The 21552-nt window shown below is 38.4% G+C and overlaps 1 protein-coding gene across 5 annotated transcripts in view; it reads right to left on the minus strand.

The window, feature by feature from the left end:
* Positions 1 to 4130: 4130 nt before the first annotated feature.
* The window catches only part of SLC5A3 (solute carrier family 5 member 3), a 33908-nt gene continuing 16486 nt past the window's right edge, over positions 4131 to 21552 (minus strand). For all 5 annotated transcript variants that reach the window (XM_025871854.2, XM_073891048.1, XM_073891046.1 and 2 more), the window contains one exon: positions 4131 to 15744. In XM_025871854.2, the coding sequence (XP_025727639.1) occupies positions 13250 to 15406 (2157 nt within the window). In that variant the 5' untranslated portion in view covers positions 15407 to 15744 and the 3' untranslated portion in view covers positions 4131 to 13249. The remainder of the gene's footprint in view (positions 15745 to 21552) is intronic.

The following is a 21552-nucleotide window of genomic DNA, read 5'->3' on the forward strand; positions in this document are numbered from 1 at the left end:
TGCACTGCATACCCAATGAATGGAGAAGATGAAGCCTGATTTTGAGACTTAAGAGTATATTTATCTTCAAATACTCAAAGAGAAGAAAAGGTGAACACTGCAGAGGCAGAACCCGAACTATCAAATTAAAACAGCAGACTGGAGGTAAGAAACCCCTTTAAAAGCAGAACTTTCTGAAAGCAAAATGCACATTCTAGGAGAGGGGACTGATAAAAGTTCTAGCTCCTGTGGGTGGTAGTTACATGGGTGTTTGCTTCACACATACAGCTGACCCCCATCATTTGGGGAACGCATACATGCCAGTTCACCTACTAGCTCAATTTTGTTTGTCACCCCCAAATCAACACTCCCACCACTTTCACAGTCATTTGAGGACATGCATGTGTGGAGACTCATGGAAAATCTGCCACGCAATACACACATTCCCAGCTGAGGTCCAACAACCAAGGCTCTGCCTTGTTTCAGATCTCCCATGGTAAAGCAGGTGCCTTTTTTGCAGCCTACATAGTGCCATGTTTTTCCACATTTTTGTGCTTTTTGTTGGTGCTGTTTAAAATGCCCCTGAGAGGGCCCCTGGGTGGCTCAGTTGGTTGGGCGACTGCCTTCGGCTCAGGTCATGATCCTGGAGTCCCGGGATCGAGTCCCACACATCGGGCTCCCTGCTCAGCAGGGAGTCTGCTTCTCCCTCTGATCCTCTTCCCTCTCGTGCTCTCTCTCATTCTCTCTCTAATAAAAATCTTTAAAAAAAATAAAAAAATAAAATGCCCCTGAGTGAGGTGAAGTGCTGTCTTAGTGTCCCTAAGTGCAAGAAGGATGTGCTATGCCTTATGGGAAAAAAATGTATTAGAGGGCATGAGTTAGGATGCTATTATAGGCTTTGAGCTCAATGATTTCAAATCAAAAATACATATTTAATATGTCTTTATGAGGAAAAAAATGAGGTTATGTATCGATTAGTTCATTAAAATGTGGTGACCAGCCAGAGGCTCACAGGAACCTACCCATGTACTTCCTCAAAGGGCAATGACTCAATATTCACTGATCCAGTGTTAGAGGCAACTTTACAGAACGTAACTACTGCAAATAACAGTAACTAACCATATTCACTAAGCTGTACACCTGTTCATGTCCCATGCACCGTGTATGTTCAATTTCACAAGCAAAAAGAATGTTTTGATAGGTGGGCTTTATGCATTATACAGAAGAATGAAATATGCATTTCTCAGGCCCCTTCAAAATGTAAACAATCATTAGCTTTGCACTTACAGAGATAAGCAGAATTTTAAAACTCCAACTGTGCTTCTGGTTGGCAACATGTTCTTTTTAGGAAGGGCAGAAATGGGCGATAGGCTCTGAAATTTCAACTTTCAAATGCTAAGTGAAGAGGGGATACCAAGACTTCCCAGGATGTTGGAAGATTCAACACAAGCATCTAATTATGCTCCCTCCTGAAAACCTACTAGAACTATAGTAAAGGGATTTTTTTTTTAAAGGTACAATTCTGCAAGAATGAGGAAGATGGGAAAACAGCAATTCAATTTTAGAAGAAGGCAAGTGGATGGAAGAAAGCAGCAATGTGGAAAACCGAGAATCAACCACACTAACTTAACACTGCTGAACTCCTCAAAAGATCCGAGAACTGGCTACACTGGGTACACCTCTGAAAGTGGAGGTCAAGTGAGAGATTAAAATAAGGCTTGTCCAAAGTGTAAGGATAATTGGATCCTTAGATGCATGTTTGGAAGTTTATTCTCTGGAGTGGACAAAACACAGAGAAACCTCTGGATTGGAAGAAACACACAGCTGTAAGTGGGGGTGTCATACCAAAAAGAGATTGAGAAAAAAATGCATACAGAAAGAGACCCCTGTGCTCTTTCCCCACTTAGCTCCCAGAATAATGGCCCAAGGCCTTTTATCCTTCAGTCAAGGACTCAAAGAATACTCTTTGGGGAATCTGACCTGTTCAAAAGATACCTCAGGAGTAATCCAACAGCCAGGCCACCAAGGCCAAACAATGAAGCTGACGAGCTCCACCCACACGTTCGGTAGTCCATCCTGTTCGATGTAAGCCCACAGCCAAAGATCAGCATACATTTGAGAAAAGCCTTTGACATGAGAGCCCAACACGGGAATAACTGGAGTAAACAAACACTGCAGGAGGAGAAAACAGTATCTTCAGAGATGGGGAGAGACAGCATCCCCTCAACGAGATGATAAAAAAAAGAAAGATTCAGGGAACAAAGGAGCCCTGAAAAATTAAATATCTGAGAAATTCTTTTTCAACAGAAGGGTTGGAAAATAAAGTTTAGAAACACCCTTAGAAAGAGCAAAAAGACAAAGACAATTAAGATAATTAAAAAACAAAAGACTGTATGAAATTAACCAGACCATTACATGTAGTCCAAGAGTTGAACAAAAGGGGTTCCAGAAAGGAGAAAACAGGGAGAATCATAATCCTAGAAATGAAAGACATGGGACTGTCAAATTGAAAGAGCCCATTGAGGGCCAGGACAATGAATGAAAACTTTCAAGGCATATTAATAATGAAATTTCAGAACACTGAGCCTAGAAGCTAGGAAAAAAATGGTCTTATGCTTACAAATCTCTGAAGAAAAACAGTTCCCAATCTACAACTCCAGATTCGGCAACACTTTTTAAAGATACTTACTGACATGCAAAAACTTTAATTCTAAGGATTTGTAGAACTGGAAAAAAATGAGTTAATGTGTCAATATTATCCGATTTCTTGCACTTGGAGAAGGGAGATACATAGAATGGGGGAAAGCTAAAAAGAACCCTCTAGTGCTCGTTTAGAACTGGGAGGCATCAGTAGGTATGTATGAATTTCCTACCTCGGTATACTGAAAAGAGCCAGGAAAAGGCATGTTTACCCCTGTGAGAATGAGCACACCCAGACCCTGGTTTCTAAATCCCATTCCCTACTAAGTGCCTGATCCTGATGGGGGCAGGGAAAGCACAAGGTAACCATGAAAACACCTCACTGTTCTGGGAAATAAGGAAGTGTGTGTGATGGAAATGTGTCATGAAGGACACAGAAACTGGCCTGCAGAGTGTCACTGGCTAAATCTGGAAACATTTGAGCAAAATAATGACATTAATGGATTATAACCCAGTAAATGAGTTCATACTGAAAAATGGGGAAAGAGGGAAACTCTTCATTTTAGTATAGCAAAACAAAACAAAAACAAAAACAAAATCACTGTTCTGAATCATCATAGTAATAACTGCTCAGGCAAGGACTACCTATGTACACTGAAATCAGGAGTTCAAGCTCAATGAGGAGTTAAGTTATTTACATAATCTCCAATTATTTCCCCACAAATTACTTATTAGCAAAAGGAAAATCAGTAACTTGACAGGGGAGAAACCTGGCAGACACTATCTTAATCAAGTATCAAAGTTAGTGTCAACAATAATGGGACAACACAACATCACACACCTCCCAGTGTGAAGCTCTGAGGACATATTACTGCTTCTGCCGTATACCCACCAAAAACACATAGTGTGAATCTAATCATAAGGAAACAAACCCGGACTGGGTAGGGGCGTTCACAAAATGGCTTCTAAACTTCAACGTCAATACCATGGAAGACAAAGAAAAATGAGGAACTGCTGCCAATTAAAAGGGAGACATAAAAGTTTCTGAACTTAAAAAAAAAAAAAAGCTATAAAAGGACATTATTGGAACAGCAACATTTGAATCAAGACTTCATATTAAAATGTTGTACCACTGTTACTTTCCAGACTTTGATGATTATATTGTGATTTTATGAGTGACTGACTGTCTTAAATATACTCCAAGTACTTAAGGAGCAGAGGGGAATGGTGTCTGCAACTTAACACTCAAATGGTTCAGAAAAGTGTATGATTAAGAGAGAATGACAAAGCAAATGTGGCAAAATGTGAACTACTGGTGAACCTGGATGAAAATGATTCCAGAATTCTTTATACTATTCTCACAACTTTCGTGTAATTTGAAATTATTTCAAAATAGGAGCAATAAAAGAAAGAGAAAAGGCAGTGAAGGACAACCTCTTCAACTCTAGCACAGAACTCTGTACATTTTTGAGGGCAGACGTGTTCATACTGAAAATACTCACTCACAGAAATGTAAATTTTTCATTTTATTCAAAGTTGGTACAGAAGTGCTAATAACATTTCCATAAAATAATTACTATACTTCAGTTACAGGACAAGATACCACAGAAAGGAATATACTTTGCAAGAAATGTAGGTTCATCTGAAGTTTCCAAATACTCTTGAAGGCTAATGCAGCAGCTGGAGAAGTACACACAGTACACAAACGACAGTGTATTTTACAGAGTCAGTAATGAAAACTGACAGCTCTTTAAGCAGATTTGTTTTTCCATTTTTTTCAACAATAACACTTTTAAAAAACACATTAAACCAAGATCATACATGTCTACAATTTTTAAAAATCAGATTGTATACAGGTTAGAATAATAGTCAAGTTAGAATTGTCATGTATGGTTAACAATCCTAAATCTACAATTTCAGTTGTATTCCCTTCAATATGGAAATAAACTGGTTTATACCAAATTCTACTTTCTGCTTGCAACTAAAACACTGTACAATGTGAAGATGGACCCCATCAATCAAACCTTAAAAAAAAAAAAAACTGTGGACAATAAAGGGTACACTGGAAATCAGTTTACAATTCCAAAAACTCACCAATAACGCAACAGCTTCATTTATAATCACATTTGGTCTACAATGCATAACTGACGAAATGATACATGTACACAATACACACCCCCAGTGCACAGACTGGTCTCTTACAGAAAATATGAACAAAGCATAAAAGGGAGGACACTAGGAAAAACAATTTTCAACGAAGACATCTTTTTAAAATGCAATACTTACATATCAAAAGTACTAGATAAAAGCAGCAGTACGCTGCTGACATTTGGCTTAAAAATAAAGAAATGAATGAAGCGATTTCACAGGATATTAGAAAAGGAATTGGTTTTCTTCTTGAAGAAGACTACTAACTTTTGCACAGCAACTATTTTTGATATCCACCTTATCAAAAAAAAAAAAAAAAAAGCACTGAGAAGCATAACGTAGTTCGTATGTGATTGCCAACATAGGTCCGGGCAACAGAAATGGGATGTCCAAGCAAAGAATGGGTAGATCCCTGCTGTATTTCTGAACTCTGTTGGCAATCTATAAACCAAAGCAATATTGGTAGGGGAAAGCAGGGAACAGATTCCATATCATCATCTGACACTAATGTAATATGTCATTATTAACAAAAATAAAGCTTTTGCATTTTAACAACGCCACAGAAAAGTCCATGAGCAAAAGACTTGTTGATTTGTTTTTGCCACTCAAGAGTTAGAGATCTCAAAGTGAAATTAGAAAATTGTAATTATACATATTTACACTGCTAGGACGACTTTCACCTAGACTAATTAAAGCAATTTTCCATGGAATTATAAATGAAAGATATTCTGCCAAAGGAATCTTCAAAAGCATTAAGTTCTTACAAATGATTTTAAATTTAAAAACAACACTTAAAAAGGTACAGACGCATACTATATAGGACTAACAGGTTGTAACTGCTTTGCCTTAACACACATTGCTAAGCCAAAGACATTCCTCAAACCTTTCTCTTTTTTTCCTGCATTTCTGGCACTCCTCTGCCCTCATCCCCCAAACCAGAGATTTTACATTCTAAAATACTGAGAGAACACACCTGTTTTTTTACTAGAGGAGCAATCTCTCCCTCAAGGTGTTCCGGTTAACCCTTCTAAAACATGTGACATTAGTCTACAACAGCTTTAATCTTCATCCCATGTATTACCAGAGTGGACCAAGTCTTTCCTTAAGAAGATAAATACACAAACTAGAGGAGAGTGGGAACAAAGGTAGTCACTTCTCTCCCATTCTGAGAGTTACAGCTTTTGACCTATGGGCAAAATCCAAGACGAAGACTATTCATTCTTGATAAACTGGGACTATTCAGGTAAAGAAAGCAAGGGATAAGACAAGGGCAATACAGAGTGCAAGAAAACACATTTTCTCCTGCACACGCATTCTGATTTCACCTACTCTAACCATGAAGCAGGGAATGGGACAGGTAAAAGAATCCTTTAGACTCTTATAACCCCTGTGAAAAGCAAAGTAGCTCGTTTGGCAGGTATGTCTCAGATTTAGTTTGATGCTCAGAACACTTGGATCAAATTCTGCTCTGTTAAAATGAAGTGCAGTAAAGCACATGAAAAAATAAAGATACGTTCACAAACTCTTACAAAGCTACACAAAGATTAAAGACAAGTAGTATTTGCCCTGTTAAAATGTAAAATTTCTCCATGTTTTCAGGGAACTACTGATAGCAGGTAAAATTGCCTAAAGATTTAAGATAAAAAATAGTAACACCAATGGCCCTACAGCTTAAAGCAAAAGTTTGTCAAACTCTTCCACCCACCAAAAGCCTAGAAGTCTGTCCCTGTTTTAGTTCCAGATTGTAGGAAAGAACGCATAGACCCCATTTTCGCTAGTAACCCCCAAATGTAACTGCAACATTCTTGACTATTTGTCTTTTCTCCCTCTACCAAAGTAGTACAAACTTATTCAGATTATTACATTTGAATCACTTATCATTTAGGACCACAACTCAGGATACCTCGTTGTCTAGGGCTTTCAATACTGTGGTCCTCCACAACTCCCAAGACAAAACACCTGGTGGGCTGTACAACTGGCACTTGTGGGATACTAAGAAATACTGTTAGTCTTGTGCTTTCTACATGTGAAGATACACACCTGCATGAACATGATTTGTGCTTTCTATGGACTTTTACTTTAAGCTTTTTACCTATCATGGAATGTGAAACTGTTGGCAGATGTATGTTCTCAGGTATGCCTATCAAACCTGCACTGGAAAAACAATAGTTAAAATATACTCACAGAATTAATAAGTAACCTTATAGTTTTAATTAAGGATATAAAACAAATATAGATGAATAAATAACATTTAAACTGCAACAGGAATTAGAGCTACCTGGTTTCCTTGAACCTAAACAAAGGCTGTGTATAAAGTATGTAAATATAAATGTATTTTTTGTATTTCCTTGACTAGTCGTAACAAAATTTAAAAAGAGGAATTGTAACAAATAAGTATATTCTATCAGGAAAGGGAAATGTGTAAACTAGCAGAGTCAATATTGGCAACCAGAAGGCACTAATAAAAACACATAAATTTCAGAAGCTGATTATATTATGAAATACCCTATATATTGGCCTTTGCCAATTTGGGATTTCAAATAACAGCAATGAGCTTAATTTCAGTTTCCAACTATTATAACCAAAAAGTGAGTTAATTAAGGAACATTCATTCCACTTATATAAGTCTAGGCTACAATGATACATTGAAAAATTATCCAGACTAATTTGTCCAAAGGCAATTAAAAAAAAAAAAAGTAAACACTCCTTCCTAGGGTACAAGGTGAATTTACCAAGATAAACATAAGTCTCCAATAAGGTTGTGGTTATCTACCGTCAACTTGTGCTGTGGCGGCAATCGCTGAAATATGTATTTCCCTTATTGACAGAGTTCACAGACTGTAAACTATCTTAAACTTGGGGAAGGGGTAGGAGAGGATGGAGGGGTTTCATTATCATGGACAACAATTATGATATAGAGCTCTTCTGAGAGCAGAGCCACGGCTGCCACACTAAGAAAAATCTGAGACCACTGTGCTTTTGTCCTGACTTGCTCTTCATTTGCTTATTTTGTTCTAGCATCCCTCTCTTCAATCATAGTATGAATCCAGATAACCAAACCACACTGAAAAGTCATTACATAAAGTAAGGTTATTGGTTTAAAATCAAAAGCTTCAGATTATGGTCCTCCCCTAGAAAGTAAAGTGTGTGAAATCAGTAACAATACAGATACATCAAACCTTTTTCGCCTATTTCTGAGTAAGACAATATATCCATGGTTAAGGCTGTTAGTTACCAGATAAACTGGGTGCTTAACCCAAAACAAAAAACTAAATCCTATCTTTTATATAAAGGATTTGAGATGGATAACAGAAACATAAATTATATCAATTTTCACAACATTCCTTTAAAGGTGAATCAGTAGTTTAAAGCCTTATTCCCAGCACTGGAAAGAAGTTTAAATAAACACATTTATAGGACTCCGTGAACAATGGTGTGGGATTCAGTGCTGGCAAAGCCTGTAAGCAGTTTGAACCTTAGCTAAATTCAATTCTAGGAGTGAAAGAAGTTGAATACTTAGTCTTCCAACAGAGGGGGAGAGTTTGACAAAAAGCGTCCAAATTAAGAGAAATGACTTAATGGAGGAAAAGGGGTTTGCAGCCCTGAGTTAAGCCAACCAAGTCTAACCAAGTGTAGTAATCAAAGCTTCTTATTTAATTCAGCTTCATACCTAACTAGTACAAAAGAGCTTCTCTATATGCCAACTGACTAGTTCCAACTTTTTACCCTTAAGTACTGCAAGAACAAGGCTTTCTGGCATCAAAACAAACTCCATTCCTCTCTGTATTGTGACATCGCCATCTCAAAGGGACTGGTATGAATTTTAACTATTGCTGCCTCCCTAATTTTTGAAGGAAAGAGTTTTCGGAATAGAATAATGATGAATTACTAGGGCTTTTATTATTAGTGAACACTAGTGAACATTAGTCTGAGAAAATCATTCTTGAGAAGTTAACAGTTTAAGCTAATAGAAATTTAGTATATTTAAACACAACTATGTTTTATATATATAATGAATCATTATTTGGATCCAAGTCTTCAAAACTGGGGCAAAGTAGCACTTTTGCACATCATAGCAATAAGCCTGGACATGAATTAAGCTGATAAAAGATCAAAACAGGAATTTGAGAAGCGTTAAAAGAACAGGTGAATAATTAAAGCAATGTGAGGGAAGACAAATAGAGGCAAAGACCAGTCTCTCTGAATGGCAGGTGGGTATACCACAAATAGGAATATACCCTATTTGTAAAGTCTGCTCAAGCCAATGTCAACATCAAAATGTCTTAATGCAATTTAACACTTTGTTAATGAGAAATCTTATGAATACACGCCTAAAAGCATTTTTTTCTACTAAAGTATCACTATCAAATATCAGTCCTTTTAACCTCAAATATGTTTTAAAAACTCCTATTTCACAATACTTAACATCAAACCAGGGTTTAACTGGCTGGATCTTATTCACTGCTATCCTAATCTATAGGGGAAAGGTTTAAACTAGCCGACAGTCAAGATGCTTCAAGTTCTAGAATTCACTGAACAGAATTCTACATCTGCACATTTTAAGCTAATGTTTGTCCTCTGCCTAACTTGTTAAGTTTGTATCACCCAGGTATTTCTCAGCATCTCATTTAATAGTTTTTCTGACTTAGGAAAATTTTGCCCTGGCAAGTCTCTGTGGTCACATAATGTAACAGGAATGGTCCACATACATCGCTCAGTACAAAACTGGGGAGTGGTGGTGAGGTGTCACTCACTACTCCATACCCATGTGGTTCTTTCCAGCCATCATACCACAGATGAAAACAACACAGCGGAGTAAAAACTATAAGGGAAGTAAGTAAGCCAAATACCGCCAAGTGGGAACATTGATGGGTCTAACCTTTTAAGAGTTAATGATATAGCCAGTCTGTAGGATGGTAAAGAATGAGAACAACCCACAGGCTGCACTGAATGATATTTGAATAGAGAGGGGAAGATCCATGCACCCTCTAAGTATAGGGAAGAAAAAGCAATGGACTGAGAAATGGAGACACTTAAGAGACTCTCAGTGCCCTGGACAAGACTTTTCAGTCCCCCCACTCCCAATTAGCCTCGGGTTAAAGAACTGAGTGACAACCTCCCAATCAATTCTTAAAAGGTTAAGTTTCACATGTGATAGGTCTCTGCTAATTATTTGAATGTGCTAAGAACTATGATCCTGGCCAGACTCTTTGTGCAAAAAGACAATGAATCCTTTGAGCCAACTGAAAAGGAAGCCTTGCGAGAGATCTGCTGAAAACAGGCCAAAGGACACAGAACCACCACTATTGCTTGATGCTTCCCTAACCTAAAGATAAGAGTGATAACCTCACCAGGAAGAGAATGGCTGTGGAAAAAGATTGGCTCAGCTATTTCAAAAGCCACTTACTATCTTGGAGCAAAAGGACATAATATTTTTGGAGCTAATAATTCTTCGGCATGCCAGAGTAATAAGCTCTGCTCATCAGATCTTAGGACTGAGATTGCTTGAAAGGATAAAAATCTAAGAACTGGGGATACCACTAACAGCAGATCAGACAGTATTTTTCTCTACCTTTGAAGAACCAGTGTCCTCACTTCACTTTGACTCTTGGGTAACTATTTTAGTCAATATCACTCTTATTCAATTCTGAACCTCAGCTTGAGCCAATATAAAAATATATACATATTAATGTCTACAGATGAGATGTTATCATTTAGGACCCATTTAGTGTAAAGTATGAACATTTTGCTAGCTTAACACAGACCAGGTATCACTCCATGAACAATCATTCTAACGAAACATATTGAACAGTAGTCCCCTGAATGAAGCTGCAATCAGCAATTCACATACTTATTCAAGCACATTACCTACTACTGGAAAGCAATAAGAAGGGCAAGCTTCAGGGACTTCAGTCTCAACAGAGTGATGATTATACTGGCAAGAATAAACATCCTAATGGATATACTAATAGTCATTCCTTATTTACAGACATTAGTACTCTAAACTTGACCTACCGCTATATATACACAAACAGACACAAGGTGATGTATTTCATGTATCATACTAAGACAGCAGCAAAGAGAAGGTGGGGGGAGCGGGATCCTAATACTTCAAACTATTAGGGCTCAACATTAAATAAAGGGGAAAAAAACTCACACAAACACCACCTATTAATTTATGCTGTAAGAAGGGGTAAGAAGGCTGCCCAGCCACTGTGTCAATCCTCTTTGCTGAGTTACACAGCAATGTGCTCAAAGTCAAAGAAAATTTTAATTCCTATGACTTAATGCCAATTTAAAAAATCTAAGGTCCTATTATTTTCCGAAATACCAAAAGGTTGTCTCAAAGGAAAAACAGTTCCTTTGAGAAGAAGACAAACCATGAGTCCAGCTTTGCATACATGGTTTTTCTGTTCTTCCCAATAGACTTTTTGTAACCTTGGACATAACAGAGCCACAGCCTCCGCCAAACAAGAAAAGGATGGTCCCTATTTATTTGGCCCCCAGCTTATAAACTGTAAGAATGAATTTGAGAAAAAACTCTACAAGGCACTCTAAGCTCTCAGAAATCATGCTATTCATACATGAATTATTTTTTCATCTACAGACTCAGTCCATCAGAAAGCCTCCTGGAGATGGGAAGACATTATGCTACCTGATAATTTCTAAAATCAACTTCGGACTAATCAAGTCCATCATAATGAAACTCGTTTATAGAATACAAAAAATTTAAAGTCATTAGGACTGAGTTTTGATTCAAAAATCTACAAAAGTATCTAAAAAAGTAATGCTCTTCCCTAAAGAATACAAGCTTCATAAAATCATGCAATTTAAAAAGTACCATCGATTACAGGAAAGTCAAAGAAAGTAGATACACAATTAGTTTCCTTCATATGTCATGGAGGAAAAAGGACCATGTTGAGCACACAGACACAGAACCTCGTAATCTGTAGAGCTTTTCTCTAATGTCTTTTGTATCCTGTCCTCAAGAAGGGGAATCAGCCTGTGAAAAAGATTCCCATCCACGAAGGTTACAACGGAGTGCCAAGCCGTGTGAAGATAGAGGATCCTGTAAGTACACAAGTTGTAGGATATCCTCCACAGGACATACTACTAAACCCGGAAGTTCTTATTCATGACACCTCTTTAACATGCTATCCACTCTACAGAAAGACTATACTGACAATCTACCAATGGCAAAGCATGCACTGTTGTCTGTTACTGATGCCGAGTTTGCACTGGAACCTCCTCATGCTCTAAGTCAATGTAACTTTTTTAAAAAATGTAGAGGCCGTGTACAGATGGCGAGTCTTTCCAAAAAATAAAAAAATAAAAAAATAAATCAGGAAAACAAGCTTATCAAGAATAAAATATGATCTCAGGATTATTATTTTCCCTCCAAAAGCTCAACTTCAATATATCATGATCTAATCAAGCAGGGCAACCCAGCACAAAGGCAGTGACAATTTTCTTCAAATTTCTGGACATATCTTCCAACTGAATCCACTTGGAAAAGTGTGTGGCTAATAAAAAAGGTTACCAAATGCAAAAACAAAGAACAAAGCTAGAGAATTAGTGGAGTATGAGTAGTCGCCTGTTTAGCATAAGCTGATCAAACACTGCTTGAGGACTGCTAATTCCCAAACCATATAAACAATCTTAACTTGGTCAATCAATTTGGGGATCATCAGCAATGTTTACTTCATTTTCTCCCCTAATCATGTGACAATACAATCATGACATAACTTTTTATCAAGACAGAGTTGGTGGTCATTTGAGTATGGTTCACTTAAACTTCGGTCAAAGTAGGAAAAAAAAAAAAGGAACTGAAACAAACTTTTTACCAACATTCCATATGTTGGTGGTACCAGAACAGCTACAGGTAAACACTCTTCCTTTCTTTTGGCAATCAGAATCCACAGGCTCATGCTAGCAAAATGAACCTGGCAAACAAACTAACCTGTCCTGATACAAGGACCCCACAAGCACATCAGTTAGGTTTTCAGTACACAACTGATTATACAATGTCCACGAATTGTTTTAAATGGTAGTAGAGATTACAGAGACAGAGAAAAAACTCTGAAACGAGCAAGTCCTCTACTTCAGGATAAGAAGGCCTACCAAGATTTGGCAGTGCACACAGTATACCTTGTTTGTGATAATCTTAGCATATATTCTGCTCTACATGTTCTATGAGAATAATTGGTCTCTCCTTACTTTGGTATGGAAAATTTTAAACCACATTTGCACAATTCAGTCTGTTAAACAAGTTTTACTTCATTTAGGTTGAAAATTTACTTTCATCCATCTCTGGGAAAATAAAGTCTTGCAAATAGATGATTTTCTGCTAAGTAAAATTTGGCTAAAACCTATAGCGTAAACAATGCCTGAGAGATGCAACAGTTACATAAGTTTTGTTTTTGTTTTTTTTCCAAAGACCAGTATTTTCTTAAGTTAGTGTCTCATCATATCCTTAAAAAGTTCATAAGGAGAAATAAACAAACATGAAAATTCCAAGTGAACACACAGCAAAAAGTCCGATATTTAATATTAGTTTAACTTGTGGAGGCTCTTCCAACATTTGTAAACAAACAGCCTCCTCCTCCATCAGGTCTCTGAGACTCCTCTTGCTGAGGCTCTTACTTTTAAAGCCACAGAACCAATCTATGAACTTCCAGTATCGGCCTCCATCCTCTGTTTCCTTCTTTCTCTCTTTCTCACCCATAAGAGCTGCTTGCCCATTGGAATAAGCATCTACTGGTGTTTCTGCCTCTGAATGCCCTAACGAAGCCACCGGATTGCCCTCTTCTCTGCAGGTCACCAAGAGATTAACATCTTCCGGCTGAAGGCCCTTGATACTATCTTCAGATTTCCCATTGGGAATGATGTGGTTGATGGCCTCACTGTTCTCACTGCACCTCAGAATGCTCTTCTCTTGCATTTTGTATGGTTCATCTTTCGGGGAGCAGCTTTCCTTCACCACCAGGCTCTTCTTAGACCAAAAGGTGGTGGTACGAATCTGTTCCTTTGTGGGAGGTGGTGTGAGAAGGCTAACAATTACAGTAATGAGTCCTGTGACCCAAAACAATGCTGTGGCCACATACATGTAATGGATGTCTTTGATGAAGCCTGGCCTGTTATCAGGTTGGTCACATTCTGGGGCACGGTATGCAAAGGCCAGTGTCAAACGGACTGCTCCAAGAACAAAGCCAGCCATTCCACCATAGAAAGCCCCTTGCTCATTGCAGCGCTTCCAGAAAATTGCCAGAAGGAACAGGGCCGCAACTGGGGGTGTCAGGTAATCTGCTACCTCCTGAATGTAAAGGTACATCTGGCCTCCTTGCATCTCCACGATGATTGGCACCCATGCAATGCTGATCACCACCATAAAAGCCACAAATATCCTCCCCACAATCATTAGTTCCCTGGAGCTTGCGCTCCTGCGGATGAGTTTGTACACATCGAGGGTGAATATGGTACTGGCACTGTTAAAGATAGAGTCCAAGTCGCTCATCAGAGCTGCAATCATCACTGCCATCATTAAGCCACGGAGGCCCACGGGAACCAGCTTCATCACCAGGCGTGGGTAAGCAATATTAGAGCACCCAGCTCTGCTTCCACATACTTGCATGCAGTGCTCTGGGTTGATGCAAGCTATATCATCAGCAAACAGTATTCTGGAAATCATTCCTGGGACAACTATGATAAACATTGGCAGAAGCTTCAAGAAGCCAGCCATAAGAGTAGACCCTTTGGCATGAGCAATGTTTTTAGCTGCTAAGACTCTCTGCACGATGACTTGGTCAGCACACCAGTACCATACTGAAGCTGGGGTCTGCCCAAGAACGAATCCAGGCCAAGGAACATCTTCATCTGTTGGATTCCGCAACATTTTCAGTGCATCTTTCTTAGGGTGGACATGACAAGAATTTGTGTTGGAAAGGTTGTATGTCAACAAGATGGAAGTAACATTGGGTGAGGCCAACATGTACCTTCTCTTAACTTCCTCAAACCCGCCAATCTCCATCATGCTAATAATCATAAGTGTGAGTGCCCCAACGATCATAAGCAGAGCCTGGAGAGTGTCTGTGTAGATCACTGCAACAAGGCCTCCGGTGACAGTCAGCAAAGCAGTCATGCCAATGAGCAGGATGACAGACACATAGAGGTTCCAACCCAAAGACTCCTGGATAAAGAGGGCACCCGAATACAGATCCACTGAGAGCTTGGTGAAGATATAGAGAATCAGAGACAAGGCTGCGAAATAGACCTGAATCCTATGGCCACCAAATCGCTTGGACAAGTATTCAGGCATGGTGTATACCCCTGACCGGATGTAAATCGGGATGAAAACCCATCCCAGAAGTTGCAAAAGCAGTAAGGCATTGAATTCCCATGCGCCCACTGCAAATCCACTTGCAGCTCCAGATCCTGCCAGCCCAATGAAGTGCTCACTCCCAATATTGCTCACAAACAGAGAGGCACCAATTGCTACCCAGGTCATAGAGCGCCCCGCCAGGAAGTATCCACTCACGGTGCTTCTATTAGATTTCCACATGGCAAAAAAACCAATGCACATGACCAGGATAAAATACAGGGCCACTATGGCAATGTCTGCTGTCTCCAGTACAGCCCTCATTTTGGTAACTTTGTGAATAAAAGTGTCCAATGACAGAAGTGTCCGACTTTTTATTTACTCATTAGTAACCCCAGACAAGTCTGTAAACCATACGTGAACTGGACTACACAGAGCAACACAGCAGGTCAAAGTCTTTGTCCTTTGGTTTGCTGTCTTGATGGTGGTGGTTGTGATAAACTTTGAAGGAGACAGTTTAAATTTTCCTCCGCTTCTTAATTGGGATTGAGAACTTAGCTCGTACTCTTAATCCACTCTCCACAAGACCATCAGCATTTACTCAGGTGCTGGAGGAGAAATTCTGAGTTGCAGCTAAGTTAGTGAAGCCTACTGTACCAACCCTGCAAGGCAGCAAAGACAAAAGACAAAGATTGAATTAGAGGAGGGTCTCACCAAGTGATGAGGAAACTTTCAGTCTAGCAAAAACGGCGCAATAAGACATTCTTTATAAAAAGAAAAAAAAATTTTTAATATACTTCAGTTCCACAGGAAAGAGCAATCTAAACTAGCACATCGGGTACTTAAAGTCATGAGAATATTTATCATTTTGAGCTAAGAACAAAAATTCATTGACCTCATAACTAAGTGACCTAACTTCTCTAGCAACTAAGAACTGCCTACCATGACATTGCCCTTTTTTTGTCTTGCTGTGGTCGTCTCAGATTGGAACAGACACCAAGATCTTAAAGCACCTTAAGGGAAAAGGGCGGGGAAAAAACACTAATTATTCATAACGGCACGAGAATGAATCTTCAAATGCTATGACTCCTGAATAATGCACTCTATAGCCAGTTAGGGTACTGTATGGAATAGGCAGGTAGACTCAACTCAGTGTTACCATCTACCCCCCCAAAGACAAAATCAAGTTATCACTTAGTCTATGCAAATTTATTACTGTAAAATTTTCCTAAATTCCTACCACAAATGTGTATGTGGTAGTTATACAGCAACGTAGAAATTGTGAAATGACTCCTGCCCTAGAGGGAAACAAGACATTCCAGACAAAAAAAACACACAAAAAACTAGGAACATACACCTTATAAAACCCTAACATTTTATTATTTCTCCTAGCTAGAAGACATCAGAAGATTTCTGAAAAATGTTCAAAAAGGTAATTTCCTTCCCTTCCTTTTCATCAGGCAGTAATTCTAAGAGATTCTCTGAGAGGATAAAGGCACAGTGACACAAAGTTTGATTCTGTTGAGTAGTTTTCCTTTTAATAATGCTTTCTCACTGAAGGGTACAGAAAGCAAGGAGAATAGGGAGGAGGAGAACAAAATTTCTGAAAGACTGAAAAATAATGTATTAGCTCTTCCAAACCTCAATGAAACAAACATTTATCAACCATTCGATAACAAGTTATCTTCAATTAAGTCAGTCAGACAGTTTTCAGTCCTGGATTAAGAAAAAAAAAATCACTCTGCAAAACAGACATTTAAATCAAGTTTATGAATCTGATGGTTTTCTCCTGAAAAAGAGACAAATTCTAAATCTACAAAGTTAATTATAATTGTAGCTAAGAGTTCAGTCTGAAGAACATTTTGTTATTCATCCTATGCCTGCCACCACACACCGACTTCTAATGTGAGTTTTCCTTTTGCGATAAACCAACCTCAAAGTGAAGCGTTTTTCTATACTCGACTAAGTAGATGCTTTTTGATGAATCTATGCATTTTCCTTTAAAAATCAGTAGCAAACTTAAGACCTATAAATGATACTAAAGCCACTGCTTTCCAAAACTGTTCAAAATAGACCACAGTATTAAAAAAACTTTTAAAAACACACCTCTCACTGACCAGGAAAGGAGCTGGAAATAATGGCTAAAGATAAACATTCTACTGAATTAGGTTATTAGGTCTAATTCATAAGGCTGCCTAGTTTGAAATGTCTTAAACCCATCTTTATGCCTTTTTTAAGCATACAGCACTATAATAATTACACTAAGAAAACAGATTACTATCCTTCCTAAGAGCCAGTGTCAATGACTGACATGAATAAAACTGCCACGCACGAAAGCATCAAATACACTAACAGTTGGGATTTGTATCACCTTCAGACTTGCCAAATCTTCAAAGCTGGTCATGTTTCTGTGACCACTTTCCCCACCCCAAAAACTTCCTGAAGAAACACTTGGACATTATCCAGAAGGATCACCTAAATTTTTAATAAAGTATCAGATGACTAATAAACACTAACTACCTAAAAGGTGCCTTTAATGTTTCAGTATAAGCAGCAGGTCCTTAATTACAAAGAAAATAGCTGTGGGTAGTTGTGAAATCCTGCCTTGGACAAAGCTCCCTGCCACTCAACATCGAAGCCACTTCTTTCAACTTACACAGAAAAGCCTAACTCCCCAGGCAGAACAGCCCTTTCAGGTGCTGCTCTTCTCCAGGGCAGCTGACCAACCATGTGTTTCCCCCAAGAAGGGACAAATGAAAGCCCCGGTGTTTCTGCTGGGAAGGGAGGTGGGGAAGGTACGCTACTAGCAGCTTGTTTGTTCAGAGAACCAAGTGCTCAGAAACAGAACAAGCACCTTCTTCAATCACTGGTAACCACTGCTAACATCAGTGACATTGTTCTTCTTGTCAAATACCATCTATACAAGTCAAATCTCTGAGCCATATTCTGTTCCCTGGTGAACGAAGTTCAGACTGGTCTAACCCCTAACTTCTCTGGAACAGCAGGTAAGCTAGAGAGAAAAAGACACTGTGCCCACAAGAGAGGTAGCAGGGAGCAGCCAGACACCAGCTCAAGGCTGACTTTTCTCAATTCTGTCTGCCTATGCTTCCTCAGACCATTCGGAAACCACTGTTGACAGTCCCCATCTCACTGGATACCATACCAGTCTGTGGGCAGGTTTAAGATTTTTCCAATTTAAACAAAAAACATCCAGAGACCAGCACCTGGTAAAGACTGGAAAAGGAAAAACAAACAAAACCAAAAATAGGTCAATTTAGTTTATCGAAAGATATACTATAATACAATGCAGCTAAATTTCACATTCTAGTCATGAACAGATTGTCACAGCCTTGAACTTTATTCTGTTAGGAGATAAATTATGCATTCCTAAAAATGGTTCCAAATAAAATATACAATATAAGTTCTGCATATCTTTTCTTTCCTTTAAATAAGTATTCTAGAACAAAAATACAATGAACACTAACCAGAATTCATTTTCAGAAAAAATATACATGGAAAAATTTTTTCATCAGCTAAAATGAAACTTTTGAATTTATGTTTTTCTATTACTAGGACTAAGCTGCTACACAAGTCAGGTAAATCCTGTTAAGGAAGAAATATGAGACAAGTAATAAAATAGGTACAGGAATAAAATATATGGGTTGGTTCCTTGGTAGTACATTTTTAAGAAAACAATATTTCTATAATAAGAGTATTATTTGTGGAATGTATAAAGTGGTCCCCTAGTGGTGACGGGCAGTATAACAAATTTTGCCAAATCTCAAAACACAAGGGCATTCACTGTGAAACAGCAGAATCCCCTGCCCCTACCCGCAAAGGAGAGAGCTTCCTTCTCAGAAAGTGTTGTTGAGTTTTGCACAAAATTAGAACACAATTTTGGTACTGTTTCATGTACCTGGATGAATTAAATCATAACTGAAGAATTAATCCAAATAGAGAAGTATACCTAAGTATTTGCTGCGTTTGAACTAGAAAGAGGAAAATAGGTAACACCAAATTGAATCAGCTATTAATCCCCCCCTTTAGGTAATATAATCAAAATATAATTAGTTATAATAACCAAATCCAACATCTCTTTTCTATTATCTAGGATGACCATATAATTTATCTTCCAAACTAGGAAATTATTCTGGGACAATCTTTAAAATCCAGGACATATAGTCACTCTAGAAAGAGAGTCACCGTCATAAAAACCCAACCGAGGACAAGAAAAACAATTCCTGAAGCCATCAGGGCTCCAAGTCTTAACAAAATCAATGAGGCAAGGGGGCTAACAAAGGGTAGAAAAGTGACATGAAAAGTGACCAAACAACAATCTTTTTAGCTTTAGAGTCACTTTAAAAGCCACACACTCGAAGGACAATCTGAACATGCCAGCCCAGCACTGTGAGTGGTAGTAGGCTTGCCAGGTCTTGCTTCTATTCCGATCCAATGAAAAATGTTCACCGTACCAGCTAGTAACTTAAGGATTATGGAACAAATGGACACCTTTGAAAACTTACACGTATGGGTGGCATGATCAAGAAAGCAGACAAGCTTTGAAGGGCTGGACCCCAAGCTGTTACTTCCTAAATGCAGGATCTAAGCAAATAACCATCTATGAGCCTCAACTGTCTCATCTGTAAAATGAAATCATCATCTGGCTACTAATGGCTTAGTAAGGAATCATTGACATACAGAAAACACTTAAGATTGCCCAGTGCAATGAGCAGGTACTCAGCAAATGTTGCTTTACCTTCTACAACTTGTATGGACTAAAAGTTATATCAGCTCCTTTCGAATTAAACTGTCAACTATATGCCAGACATATTAGGCTCCTTACAAAAGTTATTTATAGATAAAATATTAAATATTCAGTTCCTTCACAAATATTTTAAAGAGGCTCTCAACCATCTCATGAACAATTAGCTCCTACTGACATCGCTTCAAGTAAGATACAAAAAAAAAAAAAACTTAATTTATACAAAATTCTACTTACGGACTTTCATACACATTTTCACTTTTGTCATCTTGATTTAAGGTTCAGTAAAGCAAATTCCACCAGCAGAGTAGATTAATGGTGCATGGTACAAAGTATACATATGTATAAGACCTTCCTCAACCCACTGTTACTTTAAAAATGTAGAAATGGATATTGGCAGCAGTTTATCAGTGACACTTAAAAGCAAAATGAGGGTTTCTAATACAATTCCTATGAATTCCAGCCAGTTTTAAATTACAAGTGGAGCTAAAGTAACACTATATGTAAACATGATACAACAGTCCCTAAAACATGTAAGGAGTTTGCCCTTAAATTTTTTTGGCGAAACATTTCTATTATACCTACAACCTCAGGTATTCAAATTTCTAAAAGTATGTAAGAAATGCATGAAACCCTGACTGAACTCAAATGGCGTTTAAACCATATTCTGCGGATTTATAGTCCCAGTGTATCATCACAGGGTTGGGAGGCAAGGCAGAGTCGGCAAGGATTTGAGCCTCCCTCCAGCAACCCTCTACCAACCAGATCAGCTCTACTTTTAGCAAAGTATTGGGGAGAGAACGGGTTTAGGAGGATGGTTACCCATGTAAGTAAACTATTTCTTCAAATAAAATTTTATTCACCTAAGAAAAATCATAAACTACCAGATTTATCATTCCAACCACATATACACATCCCTCGAGGTCCACTCATTTTAACCTGCTTCTATCAATACACAAGTCTGGCTCACAATGTTCTGGGGTTTTTTGTTTTTTTTTAAAGTCTCAGAGAATGAAAATCTTTTGGGTATGGGGACAACTTCCAAACTATCGCTGGTTTCAATTTTTATGTGGATTATACCAGATCATGAACATGGAACCAACTCCAATAACATTTTTGAGAGAAATGAAAATACGAGCGGAGACAGCAGCAGTGCCTATGTTTGCTTATAGGAGGTTGGTTGTCAAAGATAAGTGAGTTAAATGATGGAGATTAAAAAAACAAACAAACAAACAAAAAAAAACCCTGACACTTACTGACCTAAGTCCTAACACCTTATAGACACTGTACCTAGAGTGCTGTGTGCCTTACTGTACTCCTCAGAGCAATCACAGGATAAGTACAATTACTATGAACACCCTACAGATGAGAAAACAGAAACCAAGGAAGTAGTATAACTTGCCCCAGGACAGTTATTTGTATTTACATCAGGATCTGCACTCACATCTATGGGTCTAAAGGGTTTCTGCCCTTGTAATCGCTAGGCAATAAGACCTTCAGTGACAGGAACTAATAGAAAAAAAAAAAATAAAATAAACAATATCAATTAATAAAAGATCATTCCTTATCATCCATGTTTAAAAAAATCTGTGGCGCCTGAGTGGCTCCGTTGGTTAAGCGACTGCCTTCAGCTCAGGTCATGATCCTGGAGTCCCGGGATCGAGTCCCACATCGGGCTCCCTGCTTGGCAGGGAGTCTGCTTCTCCCT

Source organism: Callorhinus ursinus, unplaced genomic scaffold, assembly GCF_003265705.2.
Source record: "Callorhinus ursinus isolate GAN/ISIS: 27379988/994484 unplaced genomic scaffold, GSC_fseal_2.0 scaffold1, whole genome shotgun sequence".
In the NCBI taxonomy this organism is placed as follows: Eukaryota; Metazoa; Chordata; class Mammalia; order Carnivora; family Otariidae; genus Callorhinus; species Callorhinus ursinus.